The sequence below is a fragment of the Ostrea edulis genome, chromosome 3 (genome assembly GCF_947568905.1).
Source record: "Ostrea edulis chromosome 3, xbOstEdul1.1, whole genome shotgun sequence".
NCBI classification, from domain to species: domain Eukaryota; kingdom Metazoa; phylum Mollusca; class Bivalvia; order Ostreida; family Ostreidae; genus Ostrea; species Ostrea edulis.
Genome location: NC_079166.1, coordinates 55,348,124 through 55,368,463, shown reverse-complemented (window position 1 = coordinate 55,368,463; position 20,340 = coordinate 55,348,124). Strand labels below are relative to the sequence as shown.

Sequence of the window (20,340 nt, the reverse complement as noted above, 5' to 3'; positions counted from 1 at the left end):
TTGTGGTACATGTATTACGCATGACTTTTACTACTATGGTATATGATAGACTGACTGTAGGTGTATGCGGAGAACAGAAATTTTGCAGTTTGAATTTGGGAAACAAGTAGTAAATAAACAAAGCATTTCCATGTTTATATTGTCTCCAGATCTACCTAGGATGTTATGTACACCAATAAAGGATGTAAATGGGGGTGGGGATGGAGATTGTAAAATTATCAAATGAACTGATGAAATATACATATATTAAAGGTGCTGCAGTCATGTCAGAAAAAGACAGTGAGCTACGTAATACCCAATCTGATTAAAACCAGATCCTGAGATCCGCTCACTAAGTGAGCGGATCTCAGGATCTGGTTTTAATCAGATTGCGTAATGCCATATGTAAAAGGGTTGTTCTGTGATATGAATGCACCTATGAAAATATTGTACTGTTCATCATTCCACATAGGAACATGGTTTATTGATTAAAGAACGACTCAAATAAATGTCAGTATAATGTTACCTGCGGCAGTTATTTATCTTGGTTAAAGAAACATATGAAAACGTTGGTCTTACGTTTAAAAATAACACGCCAATCTATTATTGGAAACCGGTGTTTTCCCTTCAGATTTTGTCCGCAAAACTGGAAACAATGATACACGCTTGAAAAGTTTCGAGTGAAAAAAAAAAAAAGTCTGTAAACCCGCGACCTATAATACCGAACAAAAGAAAATAATTGCATACTTTTAAAAACAAGCACAAATAGATCGACCGCGTTCACAACTTCCAAGTCACGGTCCCCTTCCCCTCTCACGTCGATTTGTGTTGCGAGTTCGAATTTCACTGCTGCTTTTTATGCGATATTGTCTGTGGATATGCGTACATGCATGCCATGTGTCTAATTTGTCTTTGATATATATATATGTGATAGTCGGTTAAAAAACTCTACAGAGCTTGTGTTGACTTGTTAAATGTATATAGTACCGACTTTAAACAAAATTACTTACATACTTGCAATGCAGTTCTGTGATTTAGTTTCACCTTGGATTGCAGTTTTTAATTATATTCATCATCCTAATTGATAAAATCTAATGAAAGTCTCACAATATGTACATACTGGATAAGAGAACTTGCACATGCATATTTATCGTGTAATATTAGTGACAAATGAAAGTTTGAAATTTTTTCCGGGTATTTAAAACGAAACTTTATTTGTAATATCAAATTCGGAAAATTCAAAAGAATGTACGTCTACTTTCTGTTTGATAGCCTAAAGTCCAATGACTTCATATGTTCTAGATCTAGATAGTATATACGACGTGAAACCGAAGAATAAACATGGAGGAAGGTAACTTTGTGTTAAACTTTTGGCTGTAATTTATAAAACAATTGTGATAAATTACTTCATCATAATGTAATATGTACTTAGCAGATACATAAAACTTGTTTGTGTATGTTACTTCGGTGTAGAAAATGAATGAAAATAACTTCATGGTTGTTACGAAATAAGATAAAAAATAAATTAAAAATAAATAAATAAAAAAAATAAATCATCGAGGCTTTTCATTTTCGTGGACATTGTGTCAATAAGGGGAGTGTTCTAAGTAGTAGACGGACAGAAAGTGAAAGGACAAAAAGTCACAGGACAAAAAGTTACATTGATGACTTTTGATCAGATAGGATGAAAAGTCACAAGAAAAAAGTCACAAAAATGACTTTGTTTATGCCACATTTAACACTTTCAGTTCATTATTAAATAATAATGATAATAATAATAATAATAATAAACCATAAACAAAACAAAAAAGCAACATTAACTTGTTTATCATTAGGAATTATTATATGACTTCACTTAGGCCTACTACTTGTTTTAACAATAATCTGGGGTGTTAGGAATTTAAAGTCCATATGTTGATATACTCAGAAAAAGATCTGAGAGATCCTCTCTTAGTAGAATTAGATTAAGTGCACATAAACTTGCGATAGAAAGTGGTAGATATAATTCCACAACAATTAATGAAAGATGTTGTAATGCTTGCAATACTGGTGTGATGGAAGATGAAATTCATTTTCTTTTTCAATGTAAATCTTATTCTAAGCTAAGAAACACCTACCTAAGAAACATTTATAATATAACACAGAAAAATATTACTCTGGACAATGAAAGGTACAGTTACAAATATATTTAAATAACAGTGATATACATAAAGTCTTAAAAATTACTGTGAAATTTATTAGAGACTGTTTTAAATACAGAAATTATGTAAACATTATGTATTGATGTTCAATTGTAATTGTATTTGTGACAACAAATATTTGTATTTGTAATATTGTAAACCAAATGATCACAAAGCCTATTTTTATTCATATCAATAAATGATCACGTCTTTTTATAAATCTAATTCATATTTTACAATTAATGCATGTATGATAAAAGGAATAAAATTTTTATAATGATTAAATCATTATTATAAAAATTCAAGGTCCTGAATAACAGCGCCCTTTCCGGGTCGTATTTGTTTATCTGTCAAGATTCATAGATTACCCAGTCAAACCGAAACGAAAGTGGCGGTGGTTAGCGTAGTCGGGTATGCTTGATGGTGTGTAAATGTTGTCTTATTATGAGCTAAAGTGATATTGATTTAAGTGTAGTAAGTTCAGTATGTGTTTTTGTTGATTTGAGATTGTGAAGAAAAAAATCTTATGGAGTTGTAGTGTTAGTTAGACTTATGACAGACTGACGTCTGCATAGTTTCCGAGTATGACCACAGGGCCGTGCAGGGCCGGGGCCTGTGGTATGACTGCCTGTGGCTGTGAATCTGCGAAGATTTGTTGAAGTTCAAGGAATCAATGACCGTACGGAAACTAACAAACACGTTGTACAATAGAATATAGTTCCGTACTGATTCATAATTAATGGAAGGAAAATGTTGCGAGTTTTACTTTCGTTTTTGCAATGCAATGACGTGTACAATTCTAAAAATAGATTTATGCCTGATAATAGCAATGATGCAATACGTATAGTGTAGTCGTGCAGAAATGTATTTCGTAAATTTTATTTCATGCAGAACAACATTTTTCTAACATACCGTATATCTAGGTTTGGGTCAGTCATCAGGTCCAGCACAATCTGAGGTTATCTTTATATATATTTAGGTATATATAACTTTATCGGTAACAGGTCGTTCCAGCCCCAAAACTAATCTGTCCCCTAGTCGTTCCGTCCTCAAGTCGTACCGTCCCTAGTTGATCCGGCCCCAGTCAATCCGGCCCCAAGGTTTATAAAGCTTTTACTGTCTTCTTATTTATAGTTAATGCTATAATTTTCATCCAAACATCAATATAATTATATTGTTTGTAGTGATTATAACCATGATTTAGATAAAAGATTTGTTTGTAACATGTACATGTGCGTGGCGTGTACGTTATCTGTTTGGAACACAACGGATGCAGACACTTGAGAGTTCTAGAATTTGGATTTCTTTATATCTTTTTTTTCAATTTGTAAGTGATAATTGTTATATGTTAAAGCAATACAAGCTGTAATTAACTGGCGGTACTTTCAACTATCACAGTAGTCGACACCAATATTAACACCTATCGGCATGACTAATATAATCCTCATACCTACACATTTCATTTGTTTTAAAATACATGTATTACATCATGTAAATTTTGAATATTAAAAGTATGAGGAAATAATAAATAGCAAACTTGCCACTCAAATGAAATTTTGATAATGAATTAATTGTCAATAAAATTGTCTATGTTATTCTATTTGATCTAGTTAACTTGTATTGCTTTAACTGAAATTTGATGAATTGATACATTTTTTATTTATCATATTAAACAATGTTTCATCATTTATAAAACATAAATGTACTTCCCACCCCATTACATAAATTATAAACAGAAAATATCTATAAAACGTATATGGGGACGGGCTGACTACGGTAATTGTGGCCGGAATGACTTGGGGCCGGATCGACAGGGGCCGGGTCGACTAGGGCTGGATTGACCTTAGGGCCGGATTGACCGACATTCAACTTTATCATGCTATATTAGCTTTATAAACTTTGATTTAGCTATTTCTATTTCTTAGCTATCTCCTTGTACTCCAACACAAAAAATACTTCTTAAAGTATGTCCTTTAGGAAGAATTTTGATTCAAAATTGTCAAATGTGTCTGTATTATGTAGTTGTTATTTAATTCAATCTTTAGAATGGAATAAAAGTCAATGAGTATCAACATAATAATTAATGGATAGGCAATCAGGTTACACATTGTAAAGTTATCATACTTATCTATGCTTCAATGGATTTCTAGTCAACTCGTACCCTGACCGACTCATACCCGGGTCAACTCGTACCCAATAGGTCAACTCGTATCCAAAAGGCAAAAGTCAACTCGTACCCAAGAATCTGCCCATAATGCAATATATCTATATGCATATAAGTGACATATCGCTTAGGTATGAGTTGTCATCAATTGAAGAGGAGGAGTCAACTCGTAACCAGATTCTTGGGTACGAGTTGACTTTTGCCTTTTGGGTACGAGTTGACCTATTTGGTATGAGTTGACCTGGGTACGAGTCGGTCAGAGTACGAGTTGACTTGACTCCCTTCAATGCACACAGTGTAACACAAAAGAAATTTTCTTTTCTTTAAAATTCTTTGATAAACCCATTACAGGATATTAGAACTAGAAATGTTTGAAACTCTTCAGAAAAAAAAAAAGTTACGAAAATTATGTGTCACTTGGGCTTAGATAAGTTGTATTATTTTCTGCCTGTCCCAATATTTTCCCAGAGAGCTACAGATTCTGTAACTTGTGGAAAGGACAAAAAGGGTACATAAGACAGGCCTCAATTAAATAATTGCTTGTTTGATGTTGCTGACGACACCCGAGTTCGAAACTGCTTGATCGGTAGTTTTTTTTTTTTTGTGGAGACGGAGTGACTATACAAAAATATTTGACCTAGACCAAAATTCTACTCTAGGGTAAAAAAAATAATAACTGTGTTGTTTTCTTTGCATTATTTTTTTGATATTATGAATTTTAATATTGATAATGTGAAAAATTAATGTAGCAAAGAAAGGGAGAAAAATCTTTGTATCAATCAGGGATAGAACACGGAACCATTACTAGATAGGTGACCTCACTGCTGAGTAAAGCAGGCTGACATATGAAGTATGATGATATTGATAAACTATAAATATGGAAATCATACATGAACTCCTCATATAGAGGAGATGAAAATATAATTCCATTAAAAAAATTCAGAAATGTTGTGTATACATAATCTTAAAATGTTAAAAATTCTAGAAAAAACTGTAAATTTTACATTTTTTACTGACAAGGATTTGGCATTCAGTTGAACTTTTCTGACATGTATAAATGTAAAAAGTAAAGATGTTGGCCCGGGTCTCAAGACCATAAACTGAGTTCTCAGTAGACTTAAAAGTCTAAATTTTTGAATGCAAATAACTTTTGAAATGATTTTCATAAACAAGTAACATTTTCAGTATATGTCTGAATTAGATTTATTTTGTATGAACTAGTGGTTTTTAAAACCAATTTACAATTTGTGTCCCCCTTGTCCCAAAGATACTTCATACCAAATTTGAAAAGAATTGGAATGGTAGTTATCAAGAAGTTAAAAATGTTCTATTGTTAATGGATGACGACGGATGCAAACCAATAGCAATAGGTCACCTCATTTACTCAGGTGACTTAAACAATCTTTAAAACTTTTTCTTCTCATTAACAGCTAGGGCATAAATAGTCATATTAATAGCAAGGATTCTCAGGTCCTGCAAATTGAAAGTTGTTAAAATCAATGACCCCTGGGGTTAAGATGGTGTGACTATGGGGGATCAAAGTTTTACATTGGGATATATATATAGGAGAAATCTTCAGAATCTCAAGAACAGCAGGGTCATGATTTGTCGTATTGATATGCACACATCCTAAAGTAGTGCAGATTAACTTTGTTCAAATCATGGGCACTGGGTAGGATGGGCCACAATAAGACCAGTAGAACCATGATTAGTCATATCAATATATGCATTCATTTCCAGGTAGTGTAGATTAGTTCATTCAAATCATAGCTAATAATTAAGGTCAGGCTACCAAACCAAATTCATCAAGCTTGTCCTGAAGGGCTACTAAAAATTAATTATAAATCGTATCAGCAGCAAACAAAATTATATAAATGAATAAAGAGAAATTTGATATAACTTTTAATTGCTCATAAATAAAGCCAGGATGCAGGATTTGACACCTTTAATTTCAAACGTTTGAAAGCAAAGTCCCCTCCTGAACCTACCCTCCTTGTCACTTTGCGACTCGGCAGGCTGCTGGACAAGTGAATCCCTAACAGGACAAGAAGAACATTTTAGTTACTATAGCCCTCTGGACTACTAGGGACAAAAAGTTAGTGTTTACTCCTGAATAGGGGATCAAACTTATACACACCAATATATTAGGAAATTTTATATAAAAATCTTCTCAAGACCAGCAGCCAGTGCAGCACGGCCATAATGTGTCATCGTTATTATGCAAGCATCCTCAGGCATTAAAGATTCAAATCAATTTTCTTTCATTCATGGCCTAGGGATAGGATGGGGCCTCAACAGGGAATCAAAGTTTCACATTGGAATGTATGCAATCTTCCAAAATTTTCTTATCAAGGACCACTGACTAGATTTATTAACATGCAAGCATTCCATTGTAGTGCAGATTCATATTTATATAAGTAACCTAGGGTTGATTTAGATAGGGAATCAAAGTTTTACATGAGAATATGGAGGAAATTTGAAAATATTTTTAGGAGTAGCAGCTAGGGCCACACTAAATCAATTATCAATATGCAAGCGTTCTGAATTCAGATTTTTTTCATGGACCCTGGGGTTAGAATGGGGCTAAATCAGGATTTTGAGGCATTCAAGTTCAGTTGAATGCTACACTATATAAATTTCATGTGTATGCAAAAAATGGAGGATATGTACAATATTTTGAAATTGAAAACTTTCAAATTTACTTTATTCAGTCAAAAAATGTAGTTTTAGTAGTAAGTAATGTGAAAAAAATTAAAACCTCTGCAGGACTTGAACCAGGGATCTACAATTGACCATATTCTACACACTAACTGATGAGCTACTCAGCTAAGCATTTGAATAAAAAAGGAGTAGATAAATATTGCTGATATTTATATTTTGATCCATGTTTTAAAAGTCAGTCAGTCATTTTGACGATGTAGTATTGTTGTGAAGTATTGGGTAGCACTGAAGGAAAACACGTCTGATCGTTATAGTGAACTACCTGTTGTTATCTACTTATAGCAATGTTAACGTTTACAAAGCATTATGACATCACAAAATCATTAGCATAATACGTGAGCGCTGCTAATCCATGATAAGTATACCTCCTTAAGTCACAATCCCATGCAGCTAGGCTGGAGTTAGAATTGTCATTGGATTAAAATAAAGAGGGTAAATATCTTTAAATCTTAAAAATCTTCTTCTTAAGAACAACATGGCCAAGGAGAGCATTGTGGCACATAGATTTTTTGGGGAACTGAAATTAGTTTATGAGATTTTTTGCACTATAGATTGGGCTTGGGTCATGGATTTGTATCTATGGGAGTGATTGTAAATGCATTTTCTGCTACATAATTCTGCATACAAAATAAACACTAGATTGATTTTGATTTAAACAAATGTTGTGTAGTATATTGCAATACAAGAAAAATCATGTTAATCACGATGTTACATTCATTTTGATCAGAGGAAAAAATTTGTCACAAATACAACTTACATGTAATTAGTAACAGTTAGGAAAGATGAACTCTCCTCAGGTCAGAATGAACACTTCACAGAAATAATCACTACATTGCCAATTTATTTTACTTCTTAGCATGCAGACATTTAAGAGTATAGAAGAGCAATATGGAATAATGGAACCATTATCTGATATCTGATTCTGTTGCGGGTTTGATATTTAGTGTGCCCAATGAGATCACGTATTTTGCTTTAACTATAGGGCAACTTTTCGGTACCGTAAACAAGCACATTTCACTTACTAACAGATACTGGGTTCAGGCACAGTTTAGCATCGTTTTTGAAATTCGAGGGTTGGGGAACAAACAGAGAACAAAGGTGTTGGGAAAAATCTTAGTTAGCAAGAAAAGCAGATCTGCCCAAACCCCAAAATCGTAAAAAAAAAAAAAAAAAAGGGTGTGTGTGGTTATCCTTCAGTAAATGTACGAGTTCAATTAATTCATTGGTTCAACCTTGCATTTTTCTCCCATTCACCCCTAATATAACAAGTGACCTGCTAATAAATCGATCGGTCTTTGCATGAGCTAATAACACACATTTTAAATTGTGATTATTTATATCATTTCATAACTGTCAGTTGTTTTAATTACTCGAGAAAATTTCATCATATGTTCATACGGTAGATGCAATATATAATAGACTTTTATAGTTCACCTGAACCAAAGGTTCAAGTGAGCTTTTCTGATCACATTTTGTCCATCGTCCGTCCGTCTGTCTGTCTGTCCGTCTGTAAACTTTTCACATTTTCGACTTCTTTTCCAGAACCACTGGGCCAATTTCAACCAAACTTGGCCAAAAGCATCCTTGGGTGAAGGGCTTTCAAGTTTGTTCAAATGAAGGGCAATGTCCCTTTCAAAGGGGAGATAATCACAAAAATGCAAAAATAGGGTGGGGTCATTTAAAAATCTTCTTCTCAAGAACCACTGGGTCAGAAGAGCTGAAATTTACCTGAAAGCTTCCTGACATATTGTAGATTCAAGTTTGTTCAAATCATGGCCCCCGGGGTAGGATGGGGCCACAAGGGGGATCAAAGTTTTACATACAAATATATAGGGAAAAACTATAAAAATCTTCTCAAGAACCACTAAGCTAGAAAAGCTGAGATTTACATGAAAGCTTCCTGACATAATGCAGATTCAAGTTTGTTCAAATCATAGCCCCCCGGGGTTTGATGGGGCCACAATAGGGGATCAAAGTTTTACATACAAATATATAGGAAAAATCTTTAAAAATCTTCTTCTCAAGAACCACTGAGCCAGAAAAGCTGATTTTTACATGAAAAACTTTCTGACATTGTGCAGATTCAAGTTTGTTCAAATCATGCCCCCCGGAGGTAGGATGGGGCCACAATAGGGGATCAAAGTTTTACATACAAATATATAGGAAAAATCTTCTTCTCAAGAACCACTGAGTCAGAAAAGCTGAGATTTACATGAAAACTTTCTGACATAGTGCAGATTCAAGTTTGTTCAAATCATGGCCCCCGGGGGTTGGATGGGGCCACAAGGGGGATCAAAGTTTTACATAGAAAATGAATATATTGGGAAAAACTTTAAAAATCTTCTTCTCAAGAACCACTAAGCCAGAAAAGCTGAGATTTACATCAAAACTTTCTGACATAGGGCAGATTCAAGTTTGTTCAAATCATGACCCCCGGGGGTAGGATGGGGCCACAAGGGGGGATCAAAGTTTTACATACAAATATATAGGGAAAAACTTTAAAAATCTTCTTCTCAAGAACCACTAAGCCAGAAAAGCTGAAATTTACATGAAAGCTTCCTGACATAATGTAGATTCAAGTTTGTTCAAATCATGGGCCCTGGGGGTTGGATGGGGCCACAATAGGGGATGAAAGTTTTACATACAAATATATAGGAAAAATCTTCTCAAGAACCACTGAGCCAGAAAAGCTGATTTTTACATGAAAACTTTCTGACATACTGCAGATTCAAGTTTGTTGAAATCATGGCCCCCGGGGGTAGGATGGGGCCACAAGGGGGGATCAAAGTTTTACATACAAATATATAGGGAAAAACTTTAAAAATCTTCTTCTCAAGAACCACTAAGCTAGAAAAGCTGATTTTTACATGAAAACTTTCTGACATAGGGCAGATTCAAGTTTGTTCAAATCATGGCCCCCAGGGTAGGATGGGGCCACAAGGGGGATCAAAGTTTTACATACAAATATATAGTTAAAATCTTCTTCTCAATAACCACTGAGTCAGAAAAGCTGATATTTACAAGAAAACTTTCTGACATAGTGCAGATTCAAGTTTGTTCAAATCATGGCCCCCGGGGGTAGGATGGGGCCACAAGGGGGATCAAAGTTTTACATACAAATATATAGTTAAAATCTTCTTCTCAGTAACCACTGAGTCAGAAAAGCTGATATTTACAAGAAAACTTTCTGACATAGTGCAGATTCAAGTTTGTTCAAATCATGGCCCGGGGTAGGATGGGGCCACAAATGGGTGGGGGGGGTGGGGGGGGGGGTGGGGGGGGGGGGGGGAATGTCAAAGTTTTACATACAAATATAGGGAAAATCTTTAAAAATCTTCTTCTTAAGAACCATTGGGCCAAAGAAGTTGAGATTTACATGAAAGCTCTCTGACGTAATGTAGATTCAAGTTTGCAAAAATCGTGGCCTCCAGGGGTAGTTGGGGCCATAATAGGGACTAAGGTTTTACATGCAAATATATATGGAAAGTCTTCAGATATGGGCCAAGGTGACTCAGGTGAGCAATGTGGCCCATGGGCCTCTTGTTTGGTTTTACTTCCACTACGAAACATCAGAAGTCATGTTTTTGGTACAAGGGCATTCACTTGCAACATTCTAAAAAATAATATGTGTATACAAGACTTGCCCAAGTGACGCATAATTTTCGTAACTTCTTTTTCTGAAGAGTTCCAAAATTTCTAATTCCAATATCCCATATTGACAAAGAACTCTTTATGGGTATTTATTATAGTATCTTATTTGTTTTTTCCCTATTTTTAGATGAAATACAAGACATCATGAAATGCAGTAAATGCAGTAGTCCTCTACAAGACGAGGCAAAATTTTGTGAAGAATGTGGACAGCGGGTCTGTAGAGATACAACAGCCAGGACTACCTTTTGTCCCAATACCATTCAGAATGAAGCAAGGACTTCTCAACCCTGTGGGAAGGATATCAGAGAGGGAAAGAAGTTCTGCCTTGAGTGTGGGTGGAAAATAAATCTGGCCTGTTTTTTACCAGGAGCCACAATGTGCACAGGGATGTTACAGAGCGGTGCACCCTGTGAGAACATTGTGACGCCCAATACCAAATTCTGCTCAGGATGCGGCAGACCTCCTGGTTCTGAGCCACCAAGACCAACTGGTATGAAATGAAAAAACTGGATTTGATCATAAAAAAAATCATAGTACAAACTGCAATGAAATTGGTTATTTCTTTGTTTGCATCATAGATTTATTGCTGCTTATGATATCAGGGTTTGACACTAAGGCACATCCAAAATGTTGATTTACTAGTCCGACTGGTCGTGTTGAAAAAATAAACAAGAAACTTTACTTTAAACCATAAGATATTTTATTCTTAATTAAAAAAGAATAACTGTAGAGTTTGCGAGCAATTTGAACCGCATGATGACACAATCTCTATTTTTAGTTCTAATAAATATGTTGCGGTTGGAAGTGATGTTTTTGACATCTACTCGATGTTAATGTGTGTAAAGTTATTTAGTGATTTAGATGAATTTATTTTCTTTTTTTTTTTTTAAACCCAGTTTATTTGAATCAAATATAAGAAAACTAATGTTTATCAAATTAATAAATTACGTCGTAAACAGCCATTTTTCAGTGTTGACATATGTGCAGGAATGTCTCTATATTCAAATGCGACTTCTCGTCCTCAAGAAAAGATGTCCCAAGAGAAAAAAGTAAAAGGTTGGGAAGAAACAAAGCAGGGCTTATGAAAAACGGTTGAGGTCATTTTATTTTAAATGGACTAGAGAATTTCCGTGCCGGGTAGAATTTAAAGAAACAGAAAATGTGTTTGAAAATGAAAGCATTAAATTGAATGACGAGACCAAAGCTCTTTTTTGAGACAATTAAGTACGTTTTAGTTCATACAAACTAAATGTCTGTCATTTGAATTAAGTACATTTTAATATGGAGAAACTATCAGTTTCTGGAAAGTTGGTCGGGGCTAGTGAATGTAAGGTCAGATCTAGCAAAAGTCATTTGAAGTAGCCCGACTGGTCTAGTGCTCAAAAAAAGTAAATGTCAAACCCTGCATATTATGACTGCGTCTTTCACATCTACAGTTTTATGCAAAAATTAGTTCTAGCTCACTTGAACCAAAAGCTCCTGTGAGCATTCCTGATGAAAATTGTCTGTTGTTATTGTGAATATTTCACATTTTTGACTTATTTCCTAGAACTGCTGGGTCAAATTTCAACCAAACTTGCTACAAAGCATCCTTGAGTAAAGGGGATTGAAGAAGGGTCATGTCTCCATCCACAAGTGGACATAATTAGATATAGTGAACATAGGATGTCATCTAAAATAAAGAATTCTCTCATGCACTATTGAAACAGAAAAGGCAAGGCTTGTATGACAGGTTCTTTATGTAATAAAGATTGGAGTTTGTACAAACCTTGGGCAGGGACGGCAGCACAATAAAGGGTTTAAATCTTTATGCAGGAAGAGATCGGAAAATTCTTTTAAAATATTCTCCTTAATAAGGGTACAAGGGTACCATTTGTTGAACTGATATCAAAGCAGCCTCATGTAGAGTGGATTAAAATTTGCGTACATCACCATCCTCGTGGCCAGAACATGCAAGCAGCATCATGTAGGGTAGATTCCATTTTCTTTGTTCCGTGACCCTGGAGCTTAAGTGGTTTGGATTTAAAAATTTACATTTTGATAATAATATTACTTATATACAGAAGCATATGATGAATACATACAGAATCGTGATGGCCTAGGTAAGACATGTTAGAGAGGTGTAAATTAGAAATCTAAAGATTCAAGATTGTTGTGGATGTTGTAAAATCTATTCAACAACAACATGATAATTGCAGTTTGTGAAAATAACATGCAAGCACCTGGAGACATAATTATAGTATATACTTGTATTGTGGTCAAAAAACAGGACTTCACAAATTACTGAGCAGCTATTGATATTTTCCGTTTGAGAAAAAAAATCCTGTAAGGTGAGTGATGTGGGCCATGGACCTCTTTTAATACATGTACTGCCTTGCAATGTTACACCTTGAATTTCCAAAACATGACTATTTTGGTTTTTCCAGCTTCCAACAACAATGCGGAAAACTCAAATTCATTATCCCCGGTGATTCAGGAAAAACTGCAGGGATCTAGTTCTACAAGCAGTGTTGCCACAACTGAAAACGATCAGATGCTGGACTCTTTTGTATTGGTAAATGACAATGAAGTAAGATCAATGATTGCTTCAAATGAAAACTCTGTAGGTATTAGCAAAGTTTATAAGGACATGAAAAACCTCTCTTTCAAGGAATCCGATAAAGTGGCTGAATCAGTAGAAGCAAGTGAAAGTTGTGAAGTGATGGAAGTGGATGCAAACCAGCATACCACAGATGGTGTACAACAAGGTGAAAGTGTGCAAAACAAGACAGGAGATCCACCCTCAGGAGGATGCAGCAATGTAGAGGGACAGGTCGACTTAGAAAATAAAGGTAGAATTGAATCCCTTGGTCATATACCACATTCTGCATCAATTGACATTGATGATTCACAGCAATCTGGACAAGATGGAATTAAAAAAGGTCAAAGTTCTGCAGACAAACTAAACCAAACACATTCTGCAGCATCTGCACATCAAAATTGTTCCACTTCAGAGCAAGATGGAGGAAAGCATGACATGGAACAAGCTGTGTCAGTGTTAGGAGTTAATAACAAAGATGAAGATGATGAAAAATCATCTGATATGTGGGTTCCACCAAATGAAACACATGCAGCAAGGCCTGTTGAAGCCATGGCAGATGCTCAAAATGGGAATCATGAATGCAAAATGGGTGACCGTGATTCAAGGAGTGGTCCAACAGAAATGCAAAGTGCCCAACATTCTGAGCAAGACAGTGAGAGTGATGAAATGAATGAGGAAGATCTTGAAGAATTAGACAGTGATCCAGACAGTAACAGTGAGGAAGAGTCTGATAAAGACAACCAAGCAGAAACTGGGGGATCAAAGTCAAAGAGAAGGAAGAAAACGAAGAAAAAGGGCAAAGAGAAATATAAGAAGAAAAAGGCGAGGAAAGAAAAAGTAAAGGATGTACACAAGAAAGAAAATTCACCAGAAAGCATATCTAATCAGAAGGTGGTAAAATCAGATGAAACTGCTGAAAAAGACAAGGATGACATTGTTAAACAAGGAGAATCATCTAAAGTGGGGAATAGTGAATCTTCTGTGTCATCATTACCTGCAAGCACCGCATCTCCATCAACAACTTCAGATGGAAAAGACTTGACAGGGCCTTCTCCACAAACTGAACCTGCAACACTTCATGGTTTGTCAGAGCAGCAAGGAAAGTATGGAACAAGTGTTGATCCACCACCGACTAATGGTGGAACCAGTGGTTATCAGAATGTAGGTGCCTTTATAGTAATCATTGTAGTATTGTGAACTTGTAGGTTTTTTTTCATGGGAGGGGGGATCAAACTTTGTCTAAAATGTTCCATGAGTGAATGTATCATGCTCATAACATGCTATTTTTCTGTAATACATAATGCACTATAATTTGTAAGGCTTGATGTAGGGACCTGCTCTACTGCATCCATTTTTTCATCCATGCGAAACACTGTAATAGGAACCTATAGTTTGTTTGATTTAACTGCAGCCATAAGCATACTTGATTAGATACTTATAGTATATTGGAGCCTCATTAATACACACAATTTTGTTCCGAGCAAAATCTTCCGAATAAGTGAAGCATCGAATTAACTGACTCGCATATAAGTAATCAATATGCTAACATAATTGATAATCCCATCAAGCTATACTCAATGCATTTGAAGAATTTGCAGTGCATTTGTTGAGACAGCATAGTTGTAGTGGTAGTTTGTTACTGCTGAGACAGCATAGTCGTCTAGATCCCATTAGAGCCAGGGGTAAACAAAGTTTATCGAAGCTTATCAACCAATCAAAAGATTTGGTTATCAAATATGTGTATTAGATTGATATTACATGTATTATGAAATAAACTCTAACAATTTGCCTCACTAAATAAATGATGATAATACATTTACATGCATTTCAAAGCACTAAAATTGAAATATCCATGCAACTACTTGTAAATGTTTACATGTTTACATGTATATCTAGATAATGACTACAAACAATTATATAAACTGAAACACCACGTACACTAAAAGCAAACAATCAAGCACTATGATATGTAACTGAAAACAAATAAGTGCTTATATTTCATATTCTATAATTATCCAGGCCAATATAAAGGGGACTAAACCATTCATGCTTGTTATTACAAATTACAAACTACTTCTGCTTTGATCTGAGCAAACAGATTTATTATTTTGATCTGCCAATAATGGATTCAACTCAACACTCCTGATTTAGTTCAATGCATTTTATTTTTTAAATGGATATTTGGGGGCATATAATTTTTGTCTGTCTGTTAGTCTGTTTGTCAGCAAAAACTTAACTTTAGGTAGCAACATTTTTTACCTCATGACCTTGACTTTGAAGTTTGACCTACATGTACTTTTGAAAAACTTTAACTTTGGCCAACTTTTGAATAGTTAGTGAAAGAACTTTCATATTTCACATGACTTTGTGTATTCCTTGTGACAAGATCTTTCTTTTTATGAGTACCATTATTACTTTGTGCCATATGGGGACATCAGTGTTTCACAATCTATTGCCTTTTCTGGAGCCATATGAAAATGTTACCTCTTTAGAATATGTGAATTTGCAGTGCAAGACACTGATCTTAAACCCACTGATGCTTACATATCTTGTTTTGTTGTAGAACCAAAGTAATAATGCATCAACAAGTGGAAGAACTTATGCAGATGCTGCTAGTACTGGGTATCTATGTTTTATTCTGACAATTTTTTAGGTTTATAAACTCTTTCCTTATCAACACTTTTCATTAATAATTATATACTTTTAAATTCAAGGGGCCATATTTGAATTTATCACATGTTTACTCCTTTATCGAGTGGATAACACCCATTACATAAATTTTAATGATTACACTATATTTTTTATGCATATAAAAAGTATGGTTATACGGTATATGTATATACATGATGCACAAAGTATTTAATAGAATATACTTAATGTACTGTCATTGCATTATTTCTGAAACTAAATGTGTACACAACTTCATGTCAGGAAAGTGTAAATGATGTACTAAATAAATTAAACCAAGTGCACTCATTATTTGAACTTTTCAGTTTTATCATCCTTATCAGTTTCAGTAAAATGTATAGTTGCTGTAAAACGTTTAGTTCCAATGGAATTGTTTCTGGGCTAATGTGTACTCTTCTATAATTGTAGGGCCAATCACAAATCTTATTAAAGTTGTTCTCATATGCTTCATCAATGCAAGTTTTGTATCTATAGAATATAGTTTTTAGTTCACCCGAGTTGAAAGCTCAAGTAAGCTTTTCTGATCACTCTTTGTCCGGCATCTGTCTGTCTGTCCTTAAATTTTAACATTTTCAACTTCCTCTCAAGAACCGTAGGCCTAATTTCAGCAAAACTTGCCACAAAGCATGGTTGGTTAAAGAGGATTCAAGTTTGTTCAAATGAAGTGCCACAGTACCCCCTTTTTGAAGTGGAGATAATCAAGAATTAGTAAATCTACATGTAATTATGTAACATCTTTTAAAAATCTGAAGAACCACTGGACCAATTATAATCAAATATGACAAATCATCCTTGAGTAAAGGGGATTCAAGTTTGTTCAAATTATAGGGTCATGCTCCCTCCAAGGGGGACAATCAGGTAAAGGCAAAAATAGGATGGAATCATTTAAAAATCTTTGTAGGAAAGCTTCCTGGCATAGTGTAGATTCAAGTTTGTTCAAATCATGGCCCCTGGAGTTAGGGTAGATCCACAATAGGGGATCAAAGTTTTACCTACAAATATATAGGACAAATCTTTTAAAAATGAACAACAGGGCAATGATTACTCGTGTTAATATGCAAGCATCCCCAGGTAGTGTAGATTCAAGTTTGTTTAAATTGTTGTCCCTGGAGTTAGAAGATATGTAGGAATATATAGGAAAAATCTTTTAAAAATTGTCTAAATGCGGCATAATCACGTTCTTTGATTCGCGAATCAAATAATTTTGACGTTGTAGATGTTAACGTCAAATTTTACATTATAGACGTATTAGTCTCTTTCCCAACTAAAATGTGATAAACACTGCAGGATTCAGCCATTTTTTTCTACAAAACGTAAAACCCAATGCGTACGAAATAATAAAATCTGGATTGTATTGCAATATCATAATATTAAAAAATATTTTCCATTTTATTTAATGTAAATTAGAAAAACGAAGCAAGCGAATCAAATAACATGAGTATATACCGACGCAAAACGATTGATTTCCAGCGATATTCATGACAATTCGGAGTTCTTGCTTTCCCCCGTATAGATTATAACCAAATAGCGAATCAAATAACATGTCGAGTATATACCGACGTATAACATTAATATATATATATATATATAATATATATATATATATATATATATATATATATATATATATATACATACATACATACATACATACATACATATATATATATATATATATATACACAGACAGAACATTTTAAAACGTATTTCACTTTCATTGATATAAAATTCATGGCAGTGCTTGCCGCTGCATGGATTATACATAATCAGTATATATATACTCATGTTATTTGATTCGCTACTTGCTTTTAATCCATGCGGCGGAAGGCATGTACTCCAGAATAGATATCGGACTACATTCATTATAAGGAAACACCGAATCAAATAACATGAGTATATATATATATATATATACAGAGGCAACATTCTAAACTTTGATGGGAGGGGAGGTTTCCCCCCAAAAAGGGTTTCTATGGGGGATAAAACAGAAAAAATGGGGCTTGGTGTATTCTGGGAGTAAATACAAGAAAAATTGAAGAAGCGAACTGTATGAGAGGTACATATACCAAAATAAAACATTTACTGCCATTCCTATTCATGAGAGGGTGGAGTACATATTCATGGTTGTCAACTTAAACAATATTCACTGAGTACATATCAAAAAACTTTCAAAACCAGACTGCACTTTTTCACGCGTCTCGTCATGACTGGAAATGAGCTGGGTCTCCGCTGATTAGTGCTACACACAAAGAAGCGATGTCAATATGGGTACCAATATACTACTTTTATAGCATTTATTCCGTAAAGGTTACAACAATGGAATAAATAGCATTATTAGAATACATGAATAATGAACACAGGCGAATAAAAATTATTGGTAATTTAGGAAAATGATGCTTTACAAATTTAATTTATTCATTCATAGTATCTTTTATACATATGTATAGTAACATTTACGGAATCTCTCTCTCTCTCTCATTTATTCCGTACATGTTGTGCTACATGTTGCGCTATCATTTGTATCAAAGTATATATAGCATTATTCCGTAAATGTTAGTTTATCATTTATAAGAATATAGGTTTATGATTTTTACATTAAAAAATGAAATAAATATAATGATTAAAATAAATCAATAACATGCGTAAAAATATGACATTAGTAGCAATTAACATGCGGGCTGATTATTCATAGATTTGATTATTTTTATACCCCCTGAACGAAGTTCTGGGGGTATATATGAATCATTCTGTCTGTCCATCTGTCTGTCTGTGCAGATTCGTGTCCGGGCCATAACTTCTTTGTTCTTTGACATAGGCATACCATATTTGACACATGAGTGTATCACCATGAGACGATGTGTCATGTACTTTCATGACTTCCATATGACCTTGACCTCAAGGTAAAAATTAAAAGTTTTTACAATGGATTCATGTCAGGGCCATGAATTCTTTGTTCTTTGACATAGGCATACCATATTTGACACATGAGTGTATCACCATGAGATGATGTGTCGAGTACCTTCATGACCTCTATATGACCTTGAACTTTGACCTCAAGGTCAAAATTGATTATAGGGTTTTGACATAGTCATACCATAAGACATGGGTGTATCACCATGAGACTATGTGTCATGTACACTCATGACCTCTTTATGACCTTGACCTTTGATCTCAAGGTCAAAATTATAGGTTTATGCCATGGATTTGTGTTTGGACTATATCTGGTAATTTCTTCTACCAAGGCATACCATATTTTTACACTCAGGAAAGAGGTAATTTATACCTATTAACAACACCGTTTGGGAGATTGGGGTAAGCGGGGGGTATTCTTAGTGAGCATTGCTCACAGTACCTCTTGTTAAATCAGGTAATTTTTTTAAAGTGATATAAAATTTATGACAGTGCTTGCCGCCGCATGGATTATACACAATCAGTGATTTTGGGTCGGTATATACTCATGTTATTTGATTTGCCTGCTTCGTTTTTCCAATATTTCACACACACACCCCTCCCCCCAAGTCCCATTTTTTTTGTGTTTTATCTCCCAAAGAAATCCTTTACCAGTGAAAACCTCCCCTTTAAAGACATTTTAGAATGTTGCATCTGTGTGTGTATATATATATATATATATATATATATATATATATATATACTCATGTTATTTGATTTGCTATTTGCTTAATAATATATAATCCATGAATCATGTGAATCAAATAACATGAGTGTATACCGACGCGAATAATTTAATTTCCATTGATATAAAGGGAGGAGCATTGCGAATCAAATAACATGAGTATATATATATATATACAGAGGCATTCCATAAATGTTACTTTATCGTTTATATTGCACAAACACAATAACAATTAACTTTATCATTTATATAAAAGTATAATATAGCATTTATTCCACAATGGTTTTATCATTTCGTGAGTGAGAGAGGGGGTGTTATTTACATTATTATTTTTGCTTTCAAAAACGGAATACCATTGTTAAAATAAACCATTGCATGTAAAATATACAATTATTAATAAGAAGTTAGCCCACAGGCTTACTATTTATAAATTTTATAATTATACATTATACGGATAAAATATTAATTCATATTCACGACGGTATTTCATTTAATTCAAATAAAAATATCGAAATAGCGTGTTTAATATGCAGGAGGAGAGTTAACGTCTACGTCAAAATTATTTGATTCACAAATCAAATAATGTGATTATGCCCTAAATGCTGACCCTGCCCGTCCAGTCGCATCATGGCTAGGGTGTTCTGGATACTACTGATGCCCTGCATTATATCCCTCATCTGGAAATCAGGCACTGATTCTTTTCCTTCTACATTTGTATTCTATTTCCATTTTATCCAGAATT

The 20,340-nt window shown here is 34.3% G+C and overlaps 1 protein-coding gene across 1 annotated transcript in view; it reads left to right on the top strand.

Moving 5' to 3' along the window:
• Positions 1–1,171: 1,171 nt before the first annotated feature.
• The window catches only part of LOC125675157 (E3 ubiquitin-protein ligase rnf213-alpha-like), a 204,074-nt gene continuing 184,905 nt past the window's right edge, over positions 1,172–20,340 (top strand). Inside the window, 5 exon segments of the mRNA XM_056158173.1 lie at positions 1,172–1,330; positions 10,823–11,185; positions 13,122–13,249; positions 13,346–14,437; positions 15,840–15,898. Of these exon segments, the coding sequence (XP_056014148.1) occupies positions 1,321–1,330; positions 10,823–11,185; positions 13,122–13,249; positions 13,346–14,437; positions 15,840–15,898 (1,652 nt within the window). The 5' untranslated portion in view covers positions 1,172–1,320.